The 27,583-nt window shown below is 36.7% G+C and overlaps 1 protein-coding gene across 1 annotated transcript in view; it reads left to right on the top strand.

Moving 5' to 3' along the window:
- The window catches only part of LOC142740326 (short transient receptor potential channel 2-like), a 66,078-nt gene extending 41,482 nt beyond the window's left edge, over positions 1-24,596 (top strand). The window contains exons 6-13 of the mRNA XM_075849873.1: positions 15,414-15,614; positions 15,875-16,037; positions 16,683-16,775; positions 18,212-18,404; positions 20,401-20,528; positions 20,856-20,925; positions 21,027-21,156; positions 24,199-24,596. Of these exons, the coding sequence (XP_075705988.1) occupies positions 15,414-15,614; positions 15,875-16,037; positions 16,683-16,775; positions 18,212-18,404; positions 20,401-20,528; positions 20,856-20,925; positions 21,027-21,156; positions 24,199-24,524 (1,304 nt within the window). The 3' untranslated portion in view covers positions 24,525-24,596. The remainder of the gene's footprint in view (positions 1-15,413; positions 15,615-15,874; positions 16,038-16,682; positions 16,776-18,211; positions 18,405-20,400; positions 20,529-20,855; positions 20,926-21,026; positions 21,157-24,198) is intronic.
- Positions 24,597-27,583: the final 2,987 nt, after the last annotated feature.

Below are 27,583 nucleotides of genomic sequence, written 5' to 3'. Positions count from 1 at the left end.
ACTATAATACTGCCCCCTATATACAAGAATATAACTACTATAATACTGCTCCTATATACAAGAATATATCTACTATATTACTGCTCCTATATACAAGAATATAACTACTATAATACTGCCCCCTATATACAAGAATATAACTACTAGAATACTGCCCCCTATATACAAGAATATAACTACTATAATACTGCCTCTATATTCAGGAATATAACTACTATAACACTGCTCCTATATACAAGAATATATCTACTATAATACTGCTCCTATATACAAGAATATAACTACTATAATACTGCCCCCTATATACAAGAATATAACTACTATAATACTGCTCCTATATACAAGAATATATCTACTATATTACTGCTCCTATATACAAGAATATAACTACTATAATACTGCCCCCTATATACAAGAATATAACTACTATAATACTGCCCCCTATATACAAGAATATAACTACTATAATACTGCTCCCTATATACAAGAATATAACTACTATAATACTGTCCCTATATACAAGAATATAACTACTATAATACTGCCCCTATATACAAGAATATAAATACTATAATACTGCCCCTATATACAAGAATATAACTACTATAATACTGCCCCCTATATACAAGAATATAACTACTATAATACTGCCCCTATATACAAGAATATAACTACTATAATACTGCCCCTATATACAAGAATATAACTACTATAATACTGCTCCTATATACAAGAATATAACTACTATAATACTGCCCCTATATACAAGAATATAACTACTATAATACTGCCCCTATATACAAGAATATAACTACTATAATACTGCCTCTATATACAAGAATATAACTACTAATAATACTGCCCCCTATATACAAGAATATAACTACTATAATACTGCTCCCTATATACAAGAATATAACTACTATAATACTGCTCCTATATACAAGAATATAACTACTATAATACTGCCCCTATATACAAGAATATAACTACTATAATACTGCCCCTATATACAAGAATATAACTACTATAATACTGCTCCTATATACAAGAATATAACTACTATAATACTGCCCCCTATATACAAGAATATAACTACTATAATACTGCCCCTATATACAAGAATATAACTACTATAATACTGCCTTCTATATACAAGAATATAACTACTATAATACTGCCACCTATATACAAGAATATAACTACTATAATACTGCCCCCTATATACAAGAATATAACTACTAGAATACTGCCCCCTATTTACAAGAATATAACTACTAGAATACTGCCCCCTATATACAAGAATATAACTACTATAATACTGCCACCTATTTACAAGAATATAACTACTATAATACTGCCTCCTATATACAACAATATAACTACTATAATACTGCCCCCTATATACAATAATATAACTACTATAATACTGCTCCCTATATACAAGAATATAACTACTATAATACTGCCCCTTATATACAAGAATATAACTACTATAATACTGCCCCTATATACAAGAATAAAACTACTATAATACTGCCCCTATATACAAGAATCTAACTACTATAATACTGCCCCTATATACAAGAATCTAACTACTATAATACTGCCCCTATATACAAGAATATAACTACTATAATACTGCCCCCTATATACAAGAATATAACTACTATAATACTGTCCCTATATACAAGAATATAACTACTATAATACTGCCCCCTATATACAAGAATATAACTACTATAATACTGCTCCTATATACAAGAATATAACTACTATAATACTGCCCCCTATATACAAGAATATAACTACTAATAATACTGCCCCCTATATACAAGAATATAACTACTATAATACTGCTCCCTATATACAAGAATATAACTACTATAATACTGGTCCTATATACAAGAATATAACTACTATAATACTGCCCCTATATACAAGAATATAACTACTATAATACTGCCCCTATATACAAGAATATAACTACTATAATACTGCTCCTATATACAAGAATATAACTACTATAATACTGCCCCCTATATACAAGAATATAACTACTATAATACTGCCCCCTATATACAAGAATATAACTACTAGAATACTGCCCCCTATATACAAGAATATAACTACTATAATACTGCCCCTATATACAAGAATATAACTACTATAATACTGCCTCTATATACAGGAATATAACTACTATAATACTGCTCCTATATACAAGAATATATCTACTATAATACTGCTCCTATATACAAGAATATAACTACTATAATACTGCCCCCTATATACAAGAATATAACTACTATAATACTGCTCCTATATACAAGAATATATCTACTATAATACTGCTCCTATATACAAGAATATAACTACTATAATACTGCCCCCTATATACAAGAATATAACTACTATAATACTGCTCCCTATATACAAGAATATAAATACTATAATACTGCCCCTATATACAAGAATATAACTACTATAATACTGCCCCCTATATACAAGAATATAACTACTATAATACTGCCCCTATATACAAGAATATAACTACTATAATACTGCCCCTATATACAAGAATACAACTACTATAATACTGCCTCCTATATACAAGAATATAACTACTATAATACTGCTCCTATATACAAGAATATAACTACTATAATACTGCTCCTATATACAAGAATATAACTACTAGAATACTGCCCCCTATATACAAGAATATAACTACTATAATACTGCTCCTATATACAAGAATATAACTACTATAATACTGCCCACTATATACAAGAATATAACTACTATAATACTGCTCCCTATATACAAGAATATAACTACTATAATACTGCCGCTATATACCAGAATATAACTACTATAATACTGCTCCTATATACAAGAATATAACTACTATAATACTGCTCACTATATACACAAGAATATAACTACTATAATACTGCCTCCTATATACAAGAATATAACTACTATAATACTGCCCCCTATATACAAGAATATAACTACTATAATACTTCCCCTATATACAAGAATATAACTACTAAAATACTGCTCCTATATACAAGAATATAACTACTATAATACTGCTCCTATATACAAGAATATAACTACTATAATACTGCTCCTATATACAAGAATATAACTACTATAATACTGCCACTATATACAAGACTATAACTACTATAATACTGCCCCATATGTACAAGAATATAACTACTATAATACTGCTCCTATATACAAGAATATAACTACTATAATACTGCCCCCTATATACAAGAATATAACTACTATAATACTGCCTCCTATATACAAGAATATAACTACAATAATACTGCCACCTATATACAAGAATATAACTATTATAATACTGCCCCCTATATACAAGAATATAACTACTAGAATACTGCCCCCTATATACAAGAATATAACTACTATAATACTGCCCCTATATACAAGAATATAACTATTATAATACTGCCTCTATATTCAGGAATATAACTACTATAATACTGCTCCTATATACAAGAATATATCTACTATAATACTGCTCCTATATACAAGAATATAACTACTATAATACTGCCCCCTATATACAAGAATATAACTACTATAATACTGCCCCCTATATACAAGAATATAACTACTATAATACTGCTCCCTATATACAAGAATATAACTACTATAATACTGTCCCTATATACAAGAATATAACTACTATAATACTGCCCCTATATACAAGAATATAAATACTATAATACTGCCCCTATATACAAGAATATAACTACTATAATACTGCCCCCTATATACAAGAATATAACTACTATAATACTGCCCCTATATACAAGAATATAACTACTATAATACTGCCCCTATATACAAGAATATAACTACTATAATACTGCTCCTATATACAAGAATATAACTACTATAATACTGCCCCTATATACAAGAATATAACTACTATAATACTGCCCCTATATACAAGAATATAACTACTATAATACTGCTCCTATATACAAGAATATAACTACTATAATACTGCCCCCTATATACAAGAATATAACTACTATAATACTGCCCCTATATACAAGAATATAACTACTATAATACTGCCTTCTATATACAAGAATATAACTACTATAATACTGCCACCTATATACAAGAATATAACTACTATAATACTGCCCCCTATATACAAGAATATAACTACTAGAATACTGCCCCCTATATACAAGAATATAACTACTAGAATACTGCCCCCTATATACAAGAATATAACTACTATAATACTGCCACCTATTTACAAGAATATAACTACTATAATACTGCCTCCTATATACAACAATATAACTACTATAATACTGCCCCCTATATACAATAATATAACTACTATAATACTGCTCCCTATATACAAGAATATAACTACTATAATACTGCCCCTTATATACAAGAATATAACTACTATAATACTGCCCCTATATACAAGAATACAACTACTATAATACTGCCCCTATATACAAGAATCTAACTACTATAATACTGCCCCTATATACAAGAATCTAACTACTATAATACTGCCCCTATATACAAGAATATAACTACTATAATACTGCCCCCTATATACAAGAATATAACTACTATAATACTGTCCCTATATACAAGAATATAACTACTATAATACTGCCCCCTATATACAAGAATATAACTACTATAATACTGCTCCTATATACAAGAATATAACTACTATAATACTGCCCCCTATATACAAGAATATAACTACTAATAATACTGCCCCCTATATACAAGAATATAACTACTATAATACTGCTCCCTATATACAAGAATATAACTACTATAATACTGGTCCTATATACAAGAATATAACTACTATAATACTGCCCCTATATACAAGAATATAACTACTATAATACTGCTCCTACATACAAGAATATAACTACTATAATACTGCTCCTATATACAAGAATATAACTACTATAATACTGCCCCCTATATACAAGAATATAACTACTATAATACTGCCCCCTATATACAAGAATATAACTACTAGAATACTGCCCCCTATATACAAGAATATAACTACTATAATACTGCCCCTATATACAAGAATATAACTACTATAATACTGCCTCTATATACAGGAATATAACTACTATAATACTGCTCCTATATACAAGAATATATCTACTATAATACTGCTCCTATATACAAGAATATAACTACTATAATACTGCCCCCTATATACAAGAATATAACTACTATAATACTGCTCCTATATACAAGAATATATCTACTATAATACTGCTCCTATATACAAGAATATAACTACTATAATACTGCCCCCTATATACAAGAATATAACTACTATAATACTGCTCCCTATATACAAGAATATAAATACTATAATACTGCCCCTATATACAAGAATATAACTACTATAATACTGCCCCCTATATACAAGAATATAACTACTATAATACTGCCCCTATATACAAGAATATAACTACTATAATACTGCCCCTATATACAAGAATATAACTACTATAATACTGCCTCCTATATACAAGAATATAACTACTATAATACTGCTCCTATATACAAGAATATAACTACTAGAATACTGCTCCTATATACAAGAATATAACTACTAGAATACTGCCCCCTATATACAAGAATATAACTACTAGAATACTGCCCCCTATATACAAGAATATAACTACTATAATACTGCCCCTATATACAAGAATATAAATACTATAATACTGCCCCTATATACAAGAATATAACTACTATAATACTGCCCCCTATATACAAGAATATAACTACTATAATACTGCCCCTATATACAAGAATATAACTACTATAATACTGCCCCTATATACAAGAATATAACTACTATAATACTGCTCCTATATACAAGAATATAACTACTATAATACTGCCCCTATATACAAGAATATAACTACTATAATACTGCCCCTATATACAAGAATATAACTACTATAATACTGCTCCTATATACAAGAATATAACTACTATAATACTGCCCCCTATATACAAGAATATAACTACTATAATACTGCCCCTATATACAAGAATATAACTACTATAATACTGCCTTCTATATACAAGAATATAACTACTATAATACTGCCACCTATATACAAGAATATAACTACTATAATACTGCCCCCTATATACAAGAATATAACTACTAGAATACTGCCCCCTATATACAAGAATATAACTACTAGAATACTGCCCCCTATATACAAGAATATAACTACTATAATACTGCCACCTATTTACAAGAATATAACTACTATAATACTGCCTCCTATATACAACAATATAACTACTATAATACTGCCCCCTATATACAATAATATAACTACTATAATACTGCTCCCTATATACAAGAATATAACTACTATAATACTGCCCCTTATATACAAGAATATAACTACTATAATACTGCCCCTATATACAAGAATACAACTACTATAATACTGCCCCTATATACAAGAATCTAACTACTATAATACTGCCCCTATATACAAGAATCTAACTACTATAATACTGCCCCTATATACAAGAATATAACTACTATAATACTGCCCCCTATATACAAGAATATAACTACTATAATACTGTCCCTATATACAAGAATATAACTACTATAATACTGCCCCCTATATACAAGAATATAACTACTATAATACTGCTCCTATATACAAGAATATAACTACTATAATACTGCCCCCTATATACAAGAATATAACTACTAATAATACTGCCCCCTATATACAAGAATATAACTACTATAATACTGCTCCCTATATACAAGAATATAACTACTATAATACTGGTCCTATATACAAGAATATAACTACTATAATACTGCCCCTATATACAAGAATATAACTACTATAATACTGCTCCTACATACAAGAATATAACTACTATAATACTGCTCCTATATACAAGAATATAACTACTATAATACTGCCCCCTATATACAAGAATATAACTACTATAATACTGCCCCCTATATACAAGAATATAACTACTAGAATACTGCCCCCTATATACAAGAATATAACTACTATAATACTGCCCCTATATACAAGAATATAACTACTATAATACTGCCTCTATATACAGGAATATAACTACTATAATACTGCTCCTATATACAAGAATATATCTACTATAATACTGCTCCTATATACAAGAATATAACTACTATAATACTGCCCCCTATATACAAGAATATAACTACTATAATACTGCTCCTATATACAAGAATATATCTACTATAATACTGCTCCTATATACAAGAATATAACTACTATAATACTGCCCCCTATATACAAGAATATAACTACTATAATACTGCTCCCTATATACAAGAATATAAATACTATAATACTGCCCCTATATACAAGAATATAACTACTATAATACTGCCCCCTATATACAAGAATATAACTACTATAATACTGCCCCTATATACAAGAATATAACTACTATAATACTGCCCCTATATACAAGAATATAACTACTATAATACTGCCTCCTATATACAAGAATATAACTACTATAATACTGCTCCTATATACAAGAATATAACTACTAGAATACTGCTCCTATATACAAGAATATAACTACTAGAATACTGCCCCCTATATACAAGAATATAACTACTAGAATACTGCCCCCTATATACAAGAATATAACCACTATAATACTGCCACCTATTTACAAGAATATAACTACTATAATACTGCCTCCTATATACAACAATATAACTACTATAATACTGCCCCCTATATACAATAATATAACTACTATAATACTGCTCCCTATATACAAGAATATAACTACTATAATACTGCCCCTTATATACAAGAATATAACTACTATAATACTGCCCCTATATACAAGAATACAACTACTATAATACTGCCCCTATATACAAGAATCTAACTACTATAATACTGCCCCTATATACAAGAATCTAACTACTATAATACTGCCCCTATATACAAGAATATAACTACTATAATACTGCCCCCTATATACAAGAATATAACTACTATAATACTGTCCCTATATACAAGAATATAACTACTATAATACTGCCCCCTATATACAAGAATATAACTACTATAATACTGCTCCTATATACAAGAATATAACTACTATAATACTGCTCCTATATACAAGAATATAACTACTATAATACTGCCCCTATATACAAGAATATAACTACTTTAATTCTGCCTCCTATATACAAGAATATAACTACTATAATACTGCCACCTATATACAAGAATATAACTACTATAATACTGCCCCCTATATACAAGAATATAACTACTAGAATACTGCCCCCTATATACAAGAATATAACTACTATAATACTGCCCCTATATACAAGAATATAACTACTATAATACTGCCTCTATATACAGGAATATAACTACTATAATACTGCTCCTATATACAAGAATATAACTACTATAATACTGCCCCCTATATACAAGAATATAACTACTATAATACTGCTCCTATATACAAGAATATATCTACTATAATACTGCTCCTATATACAAGAATATAACTACTATAATACTGCCCCCTATATACAAGAATATAACTACTATAATACTGCTCCCTATATACAAGAATATAAATACTATAATACTGCCCCTATATACAAGAATATAACTACTATAATACTGCCCCCTATATACAAGAATATAACTACTATAATACTGCCCCTATATACAAGAATATAACTACTATAATACTGCCCCTATATACAAGAATATAACTACTATAATACTGCCCCTATATACAAGAATATAACTACTATAATACTGCCTCCTATATACAAGAATATAACTACTATAATACTGCTCCTATATACAAGAATATAACTACTAGAATACTGCTCCTATATACAAGAATATAACTACTAGAATACTGCCCCCTATATACAAGAATATAACTACTAGAATACTGCCCCCTATATACAAGAATATAACCACTATAATACTGCCACCTATTTACAAGAATATAACTACTATAATACTGCCTCCTATATACAACAATATAACTACTATAATACTGCCCCCTATATACAATAATATAACTACTATAATACTGCTCCCTATATACAAGAATATAACTACTATAATACTGCCCCTTATATACAAGAATATAACTACTATAATACTGCCCCTATATACAAGAATACAACTACTATAATACTGCCCCTATATACAAGAATATAACTACTATAATACTGCCCCTATATACAAGAATCTAACTACTATAATACTGCCCCTATATACAAGAATATAACTACTATAATACTGCCCCCTATATACAAGAATATAACTACTATAATACTGTCCCTATATACAAGAATATAACTACTATAATACTGCCCCCTATATACAAGAATATAACTACTATAATACTGCTCCTATATACAAGAATATAACTACTATAATACTGCCCCCTATATACAAGAATATAACTACTAATAATACTGCCCCCTATATACAAGAATATAACTACTATAATACTGCTCCCTATATACAAGAATATAACTACTATAATACTGGCCCTATATACAAGAATATAACTACTATAATACTGGTCCTATATACAAGAATATAACTACTATAATACTGCCCCTATATACAAGAATATAACTACTATAATACTGCTCCTATATACAAGAATATAACTACTATAATACTGCCCCCTATATACAAGAATATAACTACTATAATACTGCCCCTATATACAAGAATATAACTACTTTAATTCTGCCTCCTATATACAAGAATATAACTACTATAATACTGCCACCTATATACAAGAATATAACTACTATAATACTGCCCCCTATATACAAGAATATAACTACTAGAATACTGCCCCCTATATACAAGAATATAACTACTATAATACTGCCCCTATATACAAGAATATAACTACTATAATACTGCCTCTATATACAGGAATATAACTACTATAATACTGCTCCTATATACAAGAATATAACTACTATAATACTGCCCCCTATATACAAGAATATAACTACTATAATACTGCTCCTATATACAAGAATATATCTACTATAATACTGCTCCTATATACAAGAATATAACTACTATAATACTGCCCCCTATATACAAGAATATAACTACTATAATACTGCTCCCTATATACAAGAATATAAATACTATAATACTGCCCCTATATACAAGAATATAACTACTATAATACTGCCCCCTATATACAAGAATATAACTACTATAATACTGCCCCTATATACAAGAATATAACTACTATAATACTGCCCCTATATACAAGAATATAACTACTATAATACTGCCTCCTATATACAAGAATATAACTACTATAAGGCTGGGTTCACACGTGGCGGAATTTCACTTAAATTCCGCTGCGGACACTCCGCAGCGTTAATCCGCAGCGGAGCCGTTTGTCCATTGACTTTCACTTTAATTTAGCAGTGTTCGTTTAGACGATGCGTAAAATTCCGCTCCGGAGCATAGGCTGCGGAGCGGAATTTGGTGTCCGCAGCATGCTCTGTCTGTTGCGGAGCAGTGGCGGACTCATGGCGGAATTTCTCCATTGACTTCAATGGAGATTCTAATTTCCGCAATGAAGTCCGCAGATGTCATGCACATGTTATGTGTGCTGCGGATGCGTCTTGCTTTTTTAACTTGACATTTCTTCATTCTGGCTGGACCTATGTATTTCTAGGTCTACAGCCAGACTGAGGAAGTCAATGGGGCTCCCGTAATGACGGGAGCGTTGCTAGGAGACGTCTGTAAATAGTCACTGTCCAGGGTGCTGAAAGAGTTAAGCGATCGGCAGTAACTGTTTCTGCACCCGGGACAGTGACTACCGATCCCAATATACATGTATCTGTAAAAAAAAATGAAGTTCATACTTACCGAGAACTCCCTGCTTCTGTCTCCAGTCCGGCCTCCCAGGATGACGTTTCAGTCTAAGTGACGGCTGCAGCTAATCACAGGCCAAGCACAGGCTGCAGCAGTCACATGGACTGGCGCGTCATCCAGGGAGGTCGGGCTGGATGCCGAAAGAGGGACGCGTCACCAAGACAACGGCCGGTAAGTATGAAATTCGTTTACTTTCACTAGGGAAAGTGCTGTCCCTTCTCTCTATCCTGCACTGATAGGGAGAAGGGAAGCACTTTTCCCGCAGTCCGCAGCAGCTAGTCCGCATCAATTTTCTGCACATTTTGTGCAGATCCGCAGCAGAATCTGCAACGCAGATTCTGTGCGGCATTGATGCGGACACTTGCGGAGGAAATCCGCCACGTGTGGTCATGCCCTAATACTGCCCCCTATATACAATAATATAACTACTATAATACTGCCCCTTATATACAAGAATATAACTACTATAATACTGCCCCTATATACAAGAATACAACTACTATAATACTGCTCCTATATACAAGAATATAACTACTATAATACTGCCCCCTATATACAAGAATATAACTACTATAATACTGCCTCTATATACAAGAATATAACTACTATATTACTGCCACTATATACAAGAATATAACTACTATAATACTGCCCCTATATACAAGAATATAACTACTATAATACTGCCCTTATATACAAGAATATAACTACTATAATACTGCCCCCTATATACAAGAATATAACTACTATAATACTGCTCCTATATACAAGAATATAACTACTATAACACTGCCCCCTATATACAAGAATATAACTACTATAATACTGCCCCTATATACAAGAGTATAACTACTATAATACTGCCTCTATATACAAGAATATAACTACTATAATACTGCCCCTATATGCAAGAATATAACTACTATAATACTGCCCCTATATACAAGAATATAACTACTATAATACTGCCCCTATATACAAGAATATAACTACTATAATACTGCTTCTATATACAAGAATATAACTACTATAATACTGCCCCTATATACAAGAATATAACTACTATAATACTGCCTCCTATATACAAGAATATAACTACTATAATACTGCCCCTATATACAAGAATATAACTACTATTATACTGCTCCTATATACAAGAATATAACTACTATAATACTGCTCCCTATATACAAGAATATATCTACTATAATACTGCCCCTATATACAAGAATATAACTACTATAATACTGCTCCTATATACAAGAATATAACTACTATAATACTGCCCCCTATATACAAGAATATAACTACTATAATACCGCCCCTATATACAAGAATACAACTACTATAATACTGCCTCCTATATACAAGAATATAACTACTATAATACTGCCCCTATATACAAGAATCTAACTACTATAATACTGCCCCTATATACAAGAATATAACTACTATAATACTGCCCCCTATATACAAGAATATAACTACTATAATACTGTCCCTATATACAAGAATATAACTACTATAATACTGCCCCCTATATACAAGAATATAACTACTATAATACTGCTCCTATATACAAGAATATAACTACTATAATACTGCCCCCTATATACAAGCATATAACTACTATAATACTGCCCCTATATACAAGAATATAACTACTATAATACTGCCTCCTATATACAAGAATATAACTACTATAATACTGCCACCTCTATACAAGAATATAACTAATATAATACTGCCCCCTATATACAAGAATATAACTACTAGAATACTGCCCCCTATATACAAGAATATAACTACTATAATACTGCCCCTATATACAAGAATATAACTACTATAATACTGCCCCCTATATACAAGAATATAACTACTATAATACTGCTCCTATATACAAGAATATATCTACTATAATACTGCTCCTATATACAAGAATATAACTACTATAATACTGCCCCCTATATACAAGAATATAACTACTATAATACTGCTCCTATATACAAGAATATAACTACTATAATACTGCCCCCTATATACAAGAATATAACTACTATAATACTGCTCCCTATATACAAGAATATAACTACTATAATACTGTCCCTATATACAAGAATATAACTACTATAATACTGCCCCTATATACAAGAATATAACTACTATAATACTGTCCCTATATACAAGAATATAACTACTATAATACTGCCCCCTATATACAAGAATATAACTACTATAATACTGCCCCTATATACAAGAATATAACTACTATAATACTGCCCCTATATACAAGAATATAACTACTATAATACTGCCCCTATATACAAGAATATAACTACTATAATACTGCCCCTATATACAAGAATATAACTACTATAATACTGCTCCTATATACAAGAATATAACTGCTATAATACTGCCCCTATATACAAGAATATAACTGCTATAATACTGCCCCTATATACAAGAATATAACTGCTATAATACTGCCTCTATATACAAGAATATAACTACTAATAATACTGCCCCCTATATACAAGAATATAACTACTATAATACTGCTCCTTATATACAAGAATATAACTACTATAATACTGCTCATATATACAAGAATATAACTACTATAATACTGCCCCTATATACAAGAATATAACTACTATAATACTGCCCCTATATACAAGAATATAACTACTATAATACTGCTCCTATATACAAGAATATAACTACTATAATACTGCCCCCTATATACAAGAATATAACTACTATAATACTGCCCCTATATACAAGAATATAACTACTATAATACTGCCACCTATATACAAGAATATAACTACTATAATACTGCCCCCTATATACAAGAATATAACTACTAGAATACTGCCCCCTATATACAAGAATATAACTACTATAATACTGCCCCCTATATACAAGAATATAACTACTATAATACTGTCCCTATATACAAGAATATATCTACTATAATACTGCCCCCTATATACAAGAATATAGCTACTATAATACTGCCCCTATATACAAGAATATAACTACTATAATACTGCCCCTATATACAAGAATATAACTACTATAATACTGCTCCTATATACAGGAATATAACTACTATAATACTGCCCCTATATACAAGAATATAACTACTATAATACTGCCCCTATATACAAGTATATAACTACTATAATACTGCCCCCTATGTACAAGATTATAACTACTATAATACTGCCACCTATATACAAGAATATAACTACTATAATACTGCCTCCTATATACAAGAATATAACTACTATAATACTGCCCCCTATATACAAGAATATAACTACTATAATACTGTCCCTATATACAAGAATATAACTACTATAATACTGTCCCTATATACAAGAATATATCTACTATAATACTGTCCCTATATACAAGAATATATCTACTATAATACTGCTCCTATATACAAGAATATAACTACTATAATACTGCCCCTATATACAAGAATATAACTACTATAATACTGCCCCTATATACAAGAATATAACTACTATAATACTGCCTCCTGTATACAAGAATATAACTACTATAATACTGCTCCTATATACAAGAATATAACTACTATAATACTGCCCTCTATATACAAGATTATAACTACTATAATACTGCCCCTATATACAAGAATATAACTACTATAATACTGCCCCCTATATACAAGAATATAACTACTATAATACTGCCCCTATATACAAGAATATAACTACTATAATACTGCCCCTATATACAAGAATATAACTACTATAATACTTCCTCCTGTATACAAGAATATAACTACTATAATACTGCTCCTATATACAAGAATATAACTACTATAATACTGCCCCCTATATACAAGATTATAACTACTATAATACTGCCCCTATATACAAGAATATAACTACTATAATACTGCCTCCTGTATACAAGAATATAACTACTATAATACTGCTCCTATATACAAGAATATAACTACTATAATACTGCCCCCTATATACAAGAATATAACTACTATAATACTGCCCCTATATACAAGAATATAACTACTATAATACTGTCCCTATATACAAGAATATAACTACTATAATACTGCCCCTATATACAAGTATATAACTACTATAATACTGCCCCTATATACAAGAATATAACTACTATAATACTGCCCCTATATACAAGAATATAACTACTATAATACTGCTCCTATATACAGGAATATAACTACTATAATACTGCCCCTATATACAAGAATATAACTACTATAATACTGCCCCTATATACAAGTATATAACTACTATAATACTGCCCCCTATGTACAAGAATATAACTGCTTTATCGTTTCTGCAGGTTTCTTGTGGCATGAGTGTAAGGAGGTGTGGATTGAGGGGCTGAGGAGTTATTTCCTTGACTGGTGGAACTTTCTGGACATTGTGACTATCAGCATGTATCTGGCGTCGTTCTCGCTGAGGATCCTGGTGGCGGTGAAGGGTTACTTTTCCTGCAATGAAGATCCTGATTCAGATATTTGCTTCTATTACACTAAGTCCGGTGAGGCGCTGGATGGAGACTTGGATGGTGTTTTATTATGTAATGGTTTTTAGGGATTAGACAGGGACCATACAACAACAGGTGACCCATCACGTAGATTATGATTGGTGGAGGTACCGGTCTCTTTGACCTCACTAGTGTCTCTCAAGCACCTGAACCTCTATGGATATTATGTAACATGTATAATCCCACATTGTCTTAGATTGGGACATTTTAGGGTCAATGTAAAATGGGTTATAACGTTGGGATTTGTTTTGTAGGTCGATCGGATTGGAACACGGAGGATCCACAGTTCATCGCTGAGGTCTTGTTTGCTATGACCAGTATGCTGAGCTTCACACGTCTGGCTTACATCCTTCCTGCCCATGAGACCCTCGGGACCCTGCAGATATCAATAGGCAAAATGATTGATGACATGATACGGTGAGCAGCTCTACCAAACCAAGATCCTTTGGGTCACCAGAAGAGGTTTCTTTTAGATATGATGTCATATCTCCAGCAGACCCAATCACAACAGCAGAAATAAGCTCCGCCCCTTTGACTTTTTAAAGACTTATTAAACCTCTTAGGAGTCAGGACTCCAGGAAAGACTGTCATATGACCTCTCTCTGCTCTGGTTATTTGTAGATTTATAGAGGGGACGATATATGTGGCAAGTCATTAAGGGGTGCAATATCCCCCCCACCTTTTGTCCAGTGATGTCATCTTCTGACATGTCTATTGCTGGAGACTACTAAAGTTCGGAGTCCCCTTTAAGAAACAATGGGTAAAGTTTGTGTTTGAGGCTTATGAGAGGTCAGAAAGTCGAGCCTTCATTCTTTTTAGGTCTTCGACACAAATTTCTTCTTGATGACCTTCGGTACTTCCCACATTTTACCTGTTTTTATATTACTGGAACACTCCCATATGAATTAACAATGACATTGACTTTTTCTAAATCTTCCCTCCCAATGGCTACATTCACTGCCTGTATGGATTCAAACCCCCATTGGTGGAATAATCCTATAAAACTTCTGGTTATAACCCAACGACTACTACAACTAATATGACCATGTCTCCTTTGACCAGGTTCATGTTTATCCTGATGATCATCCTCACTGCCTTCCTATGTGGGCTCAACAACATCTATGTCAACTACAGCGACGCAGAAAAACTGGGCAAGTATGTATTCGATCGCCCTGCCATTGTGTAATGGTTAAAACCAGTTAGTATTGCTCCTTTGTGTCCTCCGTTTAGTCATCAGAGGTCTGATATGGCTGCACGGCCTCACAGTGATCAGTAAGGGCGGGTTCACACATGGCGGATTTTCACTTAAATTCCGCTGCGGACACTCCGCAGCGTTAATCCGCAGCGGAGCCGTTTCTCCATTGACTTTCACTTTAATTTAGCAGTGTTCGTTTACACGATGCGTACAATTCCGCTGCGGAGCATAGGCTGCGGAGCGGAATTTGGTGTCCGCAGCATGCAAGGGATGTTGCGGAGCAGTGGCGGACTGGTTGCGGACTCATGGCGGAATTTCTCCATTGACTTCAATGGAGATTCTAAGTTCCGCAATGAAGTCCGCAGCTGTCATGCACATGTTATGTGTGGTGCGGAGCGTATTGGTTTTTTAACATGACATTTCTTCATTCTGGCTGGACCTATGTATTTCTAGGTCTACAGCCAGACTGAGGAAGTCAATGGGGCTCCCGTAATGACGGGAGCGTTGCTAGGAGACGTCAGTAAATAGTCACTGTCCAGGGTGCTGAAAGAGTTAAGCGATCGGCAGTAACTGTTTCTGCACCCGGGACAGTGACTACCGATCTCAATATACATGTATCTGTAAAAAAACATATAAGTTCATACTTACCGAGAACTCCCTGTTTCTGTCTCCAGTCCGGCCTCCCAGGATGACGTTTCAGTGTAAGTGACGGCTGCAGCCAATCACAGGCCAAGCACAGGCTGCAGCGGTCACATGGACTGGCGCGTCATCCAGGGAGGTCGGGCTGGATGCCGAAGGAGGGACGCGTCATCAAGACAACGGGCGGTAAGTATGAATTTCTTTTACTTTCACTAGGGAAAGTGCTGTCCCTTCTCTCTATCCTGCACTGATAGGGAGAAGGGAAGCACTTTTCCCGCAGTCCGCAGCAGCTAGTCCGCATCAATTTTCTGCACATTTTGTGCAGATCCGCAGCCGTAATCCGCAACCCGGATTAGGTGCGGCATTGATGCGGACAGTTGCGGAGGAATTCCGCCATGTGTGGTCATGCCCTAATGGAGAGAATACATTTAGCCATCAAGCTCAATGTCAGTCTGCAGCAGGGAAAGCCAATGATTCTTGTGTGCACAGAAAATTCTGGTCATGATTTTTAACAGGAATGAGTAAAAGTCAGATATGATGAAGACCTCAGCCATTATATCTGCTATAAAGCTGCCCACATATACTACAATATTACAGGCGACTAGTCCTATCTCTTACAAGTTGAAACCTGTGGACTATAGTCCGTGACTGTACATGAGATCCCAATCTTCATTAGGATAATAGGACACAACAATGATACATGTCAACGGCTTATAATTTATTACGACGTCTCGTTGTGTCTTTTGGCTTTTTGCAGCTTTAATGAGACCTTCCAGTTCCTTTTCTGGACCATGTTTCAGATGGTGGAGCGGACGTCTGTGGACATGAATCACTATGTGGTGGCAGAGTTTGCTGGCCGAGCCTTGTATGGTCTCTTTACTATCATCATGGTCATTGTCCTGCTCAACATGCTCATTGCTATGATCACCAACTCATTCCAGAAGATCGAGGTGAGAGCGCTACATCCTCATGTCAGAGAAGTTACTTATAGATACATTTTGGATGAACTTATCCTTTAATTATGTATAGTCACAGGGCAGGACTTTATTATACCATGTTATTATTACAGTTCAGTGATGTCAGTAACAGGGGGCGGGGCTGTGACAACCTCTCACACATGATATACAGGCTGGTTGTCAGTAGTAATAGATGAATAGCTGTTACTGTATATAAGATGTGTGGATCTCATGTCTGATCACAGTGTAATTATATTATATATCAGTGATGTCAGTAACAGGGGGCGGGGCTGTGACAACCTCTCACACATGATATACAGGCTGGTTGTCAGTAGTAATAGATGAATAGCAGTTACTGTATATAAGATGTGTGGATCTCATGTCTGATCACAGTGTAATTATATTATATATCAGTGATGTGAGTAACAGGGGCGGGGCTGTGACAACCTCTCACACATGATATACAGGCTGGTTGTCAGTAGTAATAGATGAATAGCTGTTACTGTATATAAGATGTGTGGATCTCATGTCTGATCACAATGTAATTATATTATATATCAGTGATGTCAGTAACAGGGGGCGGAGCTGTGACAACCTCTCACACATAATATACAGGCTGGTTGTCAGTAGTAATAGATGAATAGCTGTTACTGTATATAAGATGTGTGGATCTCACGTCTGATCACAATGTAATTATATTATATATCAGTGATGCCAGTAACAGGGGGCGGGGCTGTGACAACCTCTCACACATGATATACGGGCTGGTTGTCAGTAGTAATAGATGGATAGCTGTGACTGTATATAAGATGTGTGGATCTCATGTCTGATCACAGTGTAATTATATTATATATCAGTGATGTCAGTAACAGGGGGCGGAGCTGTGACAACCTCTCACACATGATATACAGGCTGGTTGTCAGTAGTAATAGATGAATAGCTGTTACTGTATATAAGATGTGCGGATCTCATGTCTGATCACAATGTAATTATATTATATATCAGTGATGTCAGTAACAGGGGGCGGGGCTGTGACAACCTCTCACACATGATATACAGGCTGGTTGTCAGTAGTAATAGATGAATAGCTGTTACTGTATATAAGATGTGCAGATCTCATGTCTGATCACAGTGTAATTATATTATATATCAGTGATGTCAGTAACAGGGGGCGGGGCTGTGACAACCTCTCACACATGATATACAGGCTGGTTGTCAGTAGTAATAGATGAATAGCTGTTACTGTATATAAGATGTGTGGATCTTATGTCTGATCACAGTGTAATTATATTATATATCAGTGATGTCAGTACAGGGGGCGGGGCTGTGACAACCTCTCACACATGATATACAGGCTGGTTGTCAGTAGTAATAGATGAATAGCTGTGACTGTATATAAGATGTGTGGATCTCATGTCTGATCACAGTGTAATTATATTATATATCAGTGATGTCAGTAACAGGGGGCGGGGCTGTGACAACCTCTCACACATGATATACAGGCTGGTTGTCAGTAGTAATAGATGAATAGCTGTTACTGTATATAAGATGTGTGGATCTCATGTCTGATCACAATGTAATTATATTATATATCAGTGATGTCAGTACAGGGGGCGGGGCTGTGACAACCTCTCACACATGATATACAGGCAGGTTGTCAGTAGTAATAGATGAATAGCTGTTACTGTATATAAGATGTGTGGATCTCATGTCTAATCACAATGTAATTATATTATATATCAGTGATGTCAGTAACAGGGGGCGGGGCTGTGACAACCTCTCACACATGATATACAGGCTGGTTGTCAGTAGTAATAGATGAATAGCTGTTACTGTATATAAGGGCGGAGCTGTGACAACCTTTTAGTCGCTATCATGCTATAATACAGTAACAGGGTGATTGTTAGTGTTACTGTTATTTGTTCAGAATTGATTATATATATATATGTCCTCTCCGTGTGGAGCTGATCCCTCGATGTTGTCTCTATAGGATGATGCGGATGTTGAATGGAAATTTGCTCGCTCCAAATTGTATCTTTCCTATTTCCGAGAAGGCTTGACCCTGCCGGTTCCATTTAATATCATCCCTACTCCTAAATCTCTCTTCTACATTATCAGGTACGGCTTCCAGGTCTCTGATCTCACGTCGAGTAATGTCATCTGCTCGGACATCGCAGATTCTGCCAATGTGATGTACGGGGCTGTGGGGGGGATTGATGGTTTGGTAAGTCTGACACCCAATGATGTTGGACCGGATGCTTTTCTATCAGAGTTTTCCTTTCATACAACAGCCAAAAAATTATATTTCAATGTCTATTTCCTAAAAAGTTTTCCAGGAGAGTTGTCATTCTACCATATTCCGCGGATGCTGAAACACAATATTGTGGAACTGACCTTTAAATGCTGTAAAGACTGAAGCTCCCGTGTTCTTTATTATAATTGCAGAGGGATTTTCAGATTCTTATGCTGCTACAAACCCAAGAAGAAACCAGAGTATCCTCCGATCACCACAATCGTAAGTGGCCAGGACCCCCCCCACCCCCTGCGCTCCACATGTGATACATTATTTCCTGCTGTTTCTATTCCATCTGTTACATTGTCTTTACATTGATTCAGTCCAACAGGGGAGTTGGCGGAGACTCGTTCGGTGAGAGTCGTACATCGTACCGCCTGCAGGTGATCAAGGCTCTGGTCCAGAGATACATAGATACGGCCCGAAGGGAGTTTGAAGAAGCCAAACGGAAAGGTAACAGAGGATTAGAGATCAGTTAGGATTTAGATATTTACCCATCCCCCACCCCTCATGCACGTTGTAGATTCTGGATTGTAAACGATCGTTCTTAAATTCCTTGATATCGTCTTATTCAGGTTTTTTTCTTCATACCTGATAATCGAGCTCACAGCAGATTTGTTTTTGCTTCTTCTGGATCACGTAGAGCGGCCCATAAACTTTAGCTAGCTCTTCCCCCCCGACTCCCCCTATACAAGTGCGCTCAGCTCCGCCATGGGAGCAGAAGATGGGGCATGTTACCCCATACGCAATAGTCATCCAGTCCCACCAAAAACGTTCGGCCGACTTTCATCTAATGTGTATGGGCACCTTAAGAAAACCTGGAGGATAAAGAAGTCGGCGCCTCCTTTTCTATTCAGAGAAAATACAAACCCAGTGAATTTGATCTTCTATTTTCTCATATCCCCATGACAGCTCCGCCGCGTCCTAGGTTGGGGGTAACCTCCGGAAAATCACCTCTTAAGCTGAGTTCACACGTTGCGGATTTGTCGCAGATTTTGTTGCGGTTTTGACGCAGATCTCAACCTTTTGCATTGTAAAGTGTAAAATATGCGCTGAAAATCTAGGTGAAATCCGCGACGTGTGAACTCAGCCTTATCAGCCACAAGTGAGGTGTCCGCAGCAGCAATGTGGCTGCTTCTCTCTTGGAATCTTCAGAACGACTTAAAGAGGTTCTGTCACCAGATTCTCTAACCCCTGTCTCCTATTGCATGTGATCGGCGCTGCAATGTAGATAAGAGTAACGTTTTGTTTTTTTAAAAACGATCATTTTTGGCCAAGTTATGAGCAATTTTATATTTATGCAAATGAGCCTTTCTAATGGACAACTGGGCGTATTTTCTCTTATTTCCAACTGGGCGTGTCTTGTGTTAACATCTGGGCGTGTCTTGTGTTTGTAACATCTGGGCGTGTCTTGTGTTTGTAACATCTGGGCGTGTCTTGTGTTTGTAACATCTGGGCGTGTCTTGTGTTTGTAACATCTGGGCGTGTTTACTTGTTTTACTAGCTGGGCTTTGTGGGGGCAGTTTTTGGGACCGTTATGGGGGTATAGTGTGGCTTGCACTTTTATCAGGGGCAATGTGTGTGTGGCACCCTGTGGCCTGCACTATTATGGGGGGCACCCCGTGGCCTGCACGGTCATGGGGGGGGGGGCAACCTGTGGCCTGCCCTGTCCTTGGGGGCACTCTGTGGCCTGCACTGTTATGAGGGGACAATGTGTGACTAGCACTGTTATTGGGGGGCACTCTGTGGCCTGCCCTGTTGTGGGGGGGGGGGGGGGGCACTCTGTGGCCTGCACTGTTATGGGGGTGACAATGTGTGACTGGCACTGTTATGGGTGGGGGGGTTCTATGAAGCAGCACTTTTAAGGGATACCGGTGTGGACATTTGTCTGATTTCAGCGCTCCAGAGGTGTCGGAGCAGGCGTGCCGCTCTCTTCATCATAGTATACGGCAGTTATGAAATGTTCTATGTTCACACGGGGTATTTTGCCGAGTTTTTTGACGGGGAAACCGCGTCGCAAAACTCGGCAGAAACGGCCCGAGAACGCCTCCCATTGATTTCAATGGGAGGCGTCGGCGTCTTTTTCCCGCGAGCAGTAAAACTGCCTCGCGGGAAAAAGAAGCGACATGCCCTATCTTCGGGGGAGGCAGGAGAAAGCGTATATCTCGCTGTTTCATGCCCGCGGCACTCAATGGCCGCGGGCGAAAAACGGCGCGATAATTGCCGCGAAAATCGGCGTGCAGGGAGAGGAATATCTGCCTCAAAGTTCCAAACGGAATTTTGAGGCAGATATTCCTCCCCCAAAATACTCCGTGTGAACATACTGTTTCCCGAACTCCTATAAACAGGAGTAACAGCCGTCTCCTCGCTGGGGGGCCAAACAGGGGAGCAGAGGACCCCATTCTCCCAAAAGTGGAACCCCATCTATCAGACATTGATGTAATATACAGTCTATGTACCATGAACGTGTCAGGAGGCAATAACCCCTTATGTTTTATTTTGGCCCCTTAGAAGAAGTACAATTTGAGAATGTGGCCCTCGGAGCAGGAAAGGCTACGGGTCATCAATGTTCATGCTCGTCCTTACTGCTTTTAATAATGGCGGTGCCATTGGAAAGATACTTCATCAGCCTTCGTCTTCCTCCTAAGGCCTCATTCAGACGGCCATAAAACAGCCGCAGATCCAATGACCCAAACTATCCGCTTCATAGGGATCCGCAGTCTTGCCGGGCCGGCAGCCGTAACACGGACGTTAAAATGCGGCCATATTACATCCGTCTGAATGAGAAGCCAGAGCGCCCCCCTCTGAGACTCTTTTCACTATTTAGTCTGACAAACTCGGGTCTTATATGTCGACTCCTAAGACATCTCTTCATTGACTTCGAGGAAATGTAAGGAATCTCAGATTTCACCGACACATGGAGTCAAGTCCACCCGGTTGAGGGTCTTGTTTGGCTCTCCCGGTTCATCTCCTGAGCACTCCCCTCCAGAAGCCTCCATCTTGTATCTTGGAGAAGGTTATGACGAAACTGCCGTTTATATTGGGCCAGGACTGTCTGGGAATTGCCTCCCATTAGGGTCCTCATGCCTATACCAGCCCCTATGGAGATGGCTACATCTACTGTCCTATGTATCCAGGACCTTCCAAAGATAAATGTCTCATCTTCAGGGAGGAGAAAAAGGATGAAGCAACTTGTAGCCACAGACTGGATCTAGTAGACAATGGGAGGGTACGTGGTCACCGGTCCCTGTAAGAGACGATCAGCGGTCCCTGTAAGAGACGATCAGCAGTCCCCTCCAACTGTTAGGACGAGGTCCTCAGACTTGGAGACGTCTCCACTGGGCACGGATGCTGCGGGGGCTTCAGGGCCCCTCCTGCCACAGCTGCTGCACACTTCATCCCCTATAATTCCTGTTTTTATTTCCGGCCGCTTTTCTTGCCCCATCAGTGATGTATTATAAGATGTCTCCTGACGGTGACCTTCTATTTCTGCAGATCTCGGGAACCGTATCACAGAGCTGAACAAGAACGTCATCCGTCTGCAGTCCGAGGTGAAGCACCTGAGACGTTCCCTGGTGGACACCGGATCGCACGTCGCCCCGAAAGAAAACGAAAATGTGCTGAGCCGCTACATAATGAAGGTTAAGAACAGTTTCCAGAGTTACGACCAGGAGTCGGTCAGTTCCGGGAAGGATTCTTCTGAAGTCACTGTCCACCCTGATAGTTTTAAGAGCATTCTCCCGGAGGACGACTGCCCCCCGTACCCAGATGTGCCCTTTACTGACGACCTAGACAATGCAGAGGTCGGAGAAGACATGTGACTACGAGGACCGGCTGCACCGACCAGAACATGGTCATAAGAAGGAAGCGGCATTGCCTGCTGCGTGCACGTGACCCCAGCGCTCTGATTCCTTCGGAACTTTATAACACATTTCAATCAGCCCTATATGTGTCTAATGAGAACTGGGGGCCCCCCGGGAACAGGGACTGAATAGGGAATACAAAGCAATAGATTCAGAGTGTACAGCTGTGTTATAACAGGAGCGGCTGATATCAGTCCCATCTTATTACAGTACAGCAGCGTTATAAGAGGAGCGGCTGATATCAGTCCCATCTTATTACAATACAGCTGTAAATGTTTCTGAGGTCTTCCACTCGAGAACCCCGAGTCTCTTGTATATTCATTCCCTCCCCAGTCTGATAACAGAGAACAATAGATTGTATTCACCTGTCCTACAGTCATCCTCCCCCAGCCTGCCATGTCTGATAACAGAGAACAATAGATTGTATTCACCTGTCCTACAGTCATCCTCTCCCCAGCCTGCCATGTCTGATACCAGAGAACAATAGATTGTATTCACCTTCCTACAGTCATCCTCCCCCAGCCTGACATGTCTGATAACAGAGAACAATAGATTGTATTCACCTGTCCTACAGTCATCCTCTCCCCAGCCTGACATGTCTGATAACAGAGAACAATAGATTGTATTCACCTGTCCTCCAGTCATCCTCCCCCAGCCTGACATGTCTGATAACAGAGAACAATAGATTGTATTCACCTGTCCTCCAGTCATCCTCCCCCAGCCTGACATGTCTGAGAACAATAGATTGTATTCACCTGTCCTACAGTCATCCTCCCCCCAGCCTGACATTGGGGGGGGGGGGGGGGGGGATATAGAATGTTACTTTGTATCGTTTGCTGATCTAACCTCCTTGTTGATATAGAATTCCTCTCTAACGTATCCACATGTAAAGGTCTATGATATATAACACAACGCTGTATATTTACTGGACAAATAAAACACACACAATGACTTCTGGGTAATGGTGATGTCACGTAAAGGGACCCCAGACCTAAAAATGAGAATAACAGAAGCTTTCCTAGATGTCAGTCTACAGGGATTCCTGCAAGACCCTTGTGTAAATCTGTCAGAGATGGGGGAGGGGTTCACATTTTATTTAGTCTCCGATGCAGGAAAACCAGTGAGATTTCAAGTTAAGCCACACCCCATAGATAAGCGTCATAAAGCGGTCTTCAAACCAGAGCAACATTTTATATAGATATATATTCATTCTACATAAACATTTCAGTCACTTGGTAAATACATGACATTATCTGTTACTGAATTTTACTCCAGAGCTGCACTCAGTTATGCATGCCTCAGAGATCAAATCCCCCAACATACCCTGCTTCTTCAGTGTCTGCCCCAAGCTTATTCTGGTAAATTGCATTATGAGAAGTGACATTTTTTTTGACCATGAACTAAACTGTCACCTGATGTAGGATAACAAAACTTTCTGTCAACAAGCTTGCTGACTGTTTCCAAAAACAACATGAAGACAATAATAAACAGTATAATACAGGATGTAACTCAGGATCAGTACAGGATAAGTAATGTAATATATGTAGACAGTGTCTCCACCAGCAGAATAGTGAGTGCAGCTCTGGAGTATAATACAGGATATAACTCAGGATCAGTACAGGATAAGTAATGTAATATATGTAGACAGTGTCTCCACCAGCAGAATAGTGAGTGCAGCTCTGGAGTATAATACAGGATGTGACTCAGGATCAGTACAGGGTAAGTAATGTAATGTATGTACACAGTGACTCCACCAACAGAATAGTGAGTGCAGCTCTGGAGTATAATACAGGATGTAACTCAGGATCAGTACAGGATAAGTAATGTAATGTATGTACACAGTGACTCCACCAGCAGAATAGTGAGTGCAGCTCTGGAGTATAATACAAGATGTAACTCAGGATCAGTACAGGATAAGTAATGTAATGTATGTACACAGTGACTCCACCAGCAGAATAGTGAGTGCAGCTCTGGAGTATAATACAGGATATAACTCAGGATCAGTACAGGATAAGTAATGTAATGTATGTACACAGTGACTCCACCAGCAGAATAGTGAGTGCAGCTCTGGAGTATAATACAGGATGTAACTCAGGATCAGTACAGGATAAGTAATGTAATGTATGTACACAGTGACTCCACCAGCAGAATAGAGAGTGCAGCTCTGGAGTATAATACAGGATGTGACTCAGGATCAGTACAGGGTAAGTAATGTAATGTATGTACAGTGACTCCACCAGCAGAATAGTGAGTGCAGCTCTGGGGTATAATACAGGATGTGACTCAGGATCAGTACAGGGTAAGTAATGTAATGTATGTACACAGTGACTCCACCAGCAGAATAGTGAGTGCAACTCTGGAGTATAATACAGGATGTAACTCAGGATCAGTACAGGATAAGTAATGTATGTACACAGTGACTCCACCAGCAGAATAGTGAGTGCAGCTCTGGAGTATAATATAGGATGTAAGTCAGGGTCAGTACAGGATAAGTAATGTATGTACACAGTGTCTCCACCAGCAGAATAGTGAGTGCAGCTCTGGAGTATAATACAGGATATATCTCAGGATCAGTACAGGATAAGTAATGTAATGTATGTACACAGTGACTCCACCAGCAGAATAGTGAGTGCAGCTCTGGAGTATAATACAGGATGTAAGTCAGGGTCAGTACAGGATAAGTAATTAGTCTGGTTCACTGGTGATCAACCATCTATACTGTGGGGGCCCAAAATTGCAGCCCTTGCGAGTAGACACACTATTTTTTTTTAACACTTGTATAAGGCCACATGTTTGCCCCTATATTACGGTTGGAACTCCCAGTTTCATAGGAATCGATGATCGGGTCAGGTGAGGTCATTAGACCAGGGTTGGGCTAGGCTTGCGGCTGCATTACAACAGTCTGTGGAGTTTTTGTCCATACATTGTGTAGCTGGAGACAGGTTTGGACTCGGCAGAGTGCGGCTTTGGCCTGTAACACAGAACAGCGATGCTCTCTCCTCTGGACTCGGCTGCAG

This window comes from Rhinoderma darwinii, chromosome 2 (genome assembly GCF_050947455.1).
Source record: "Rhinoderma darwinii isolate aRhiDar2 chromosome 2, aRhiDar2.hap1, whole genome shotgun sequence".
Classification (NCBI taxonomy): Eukaryota; Metazoa; Chordata; class Amphibia; order Anura; family Rhinodermatidae; genus Rhinoderma; species Rhinoderma darwinii.
Note: the sequence above shows the minus strand (reverse complement) of the source record. Positions and strands in the feature narration are given on the sequence as shown.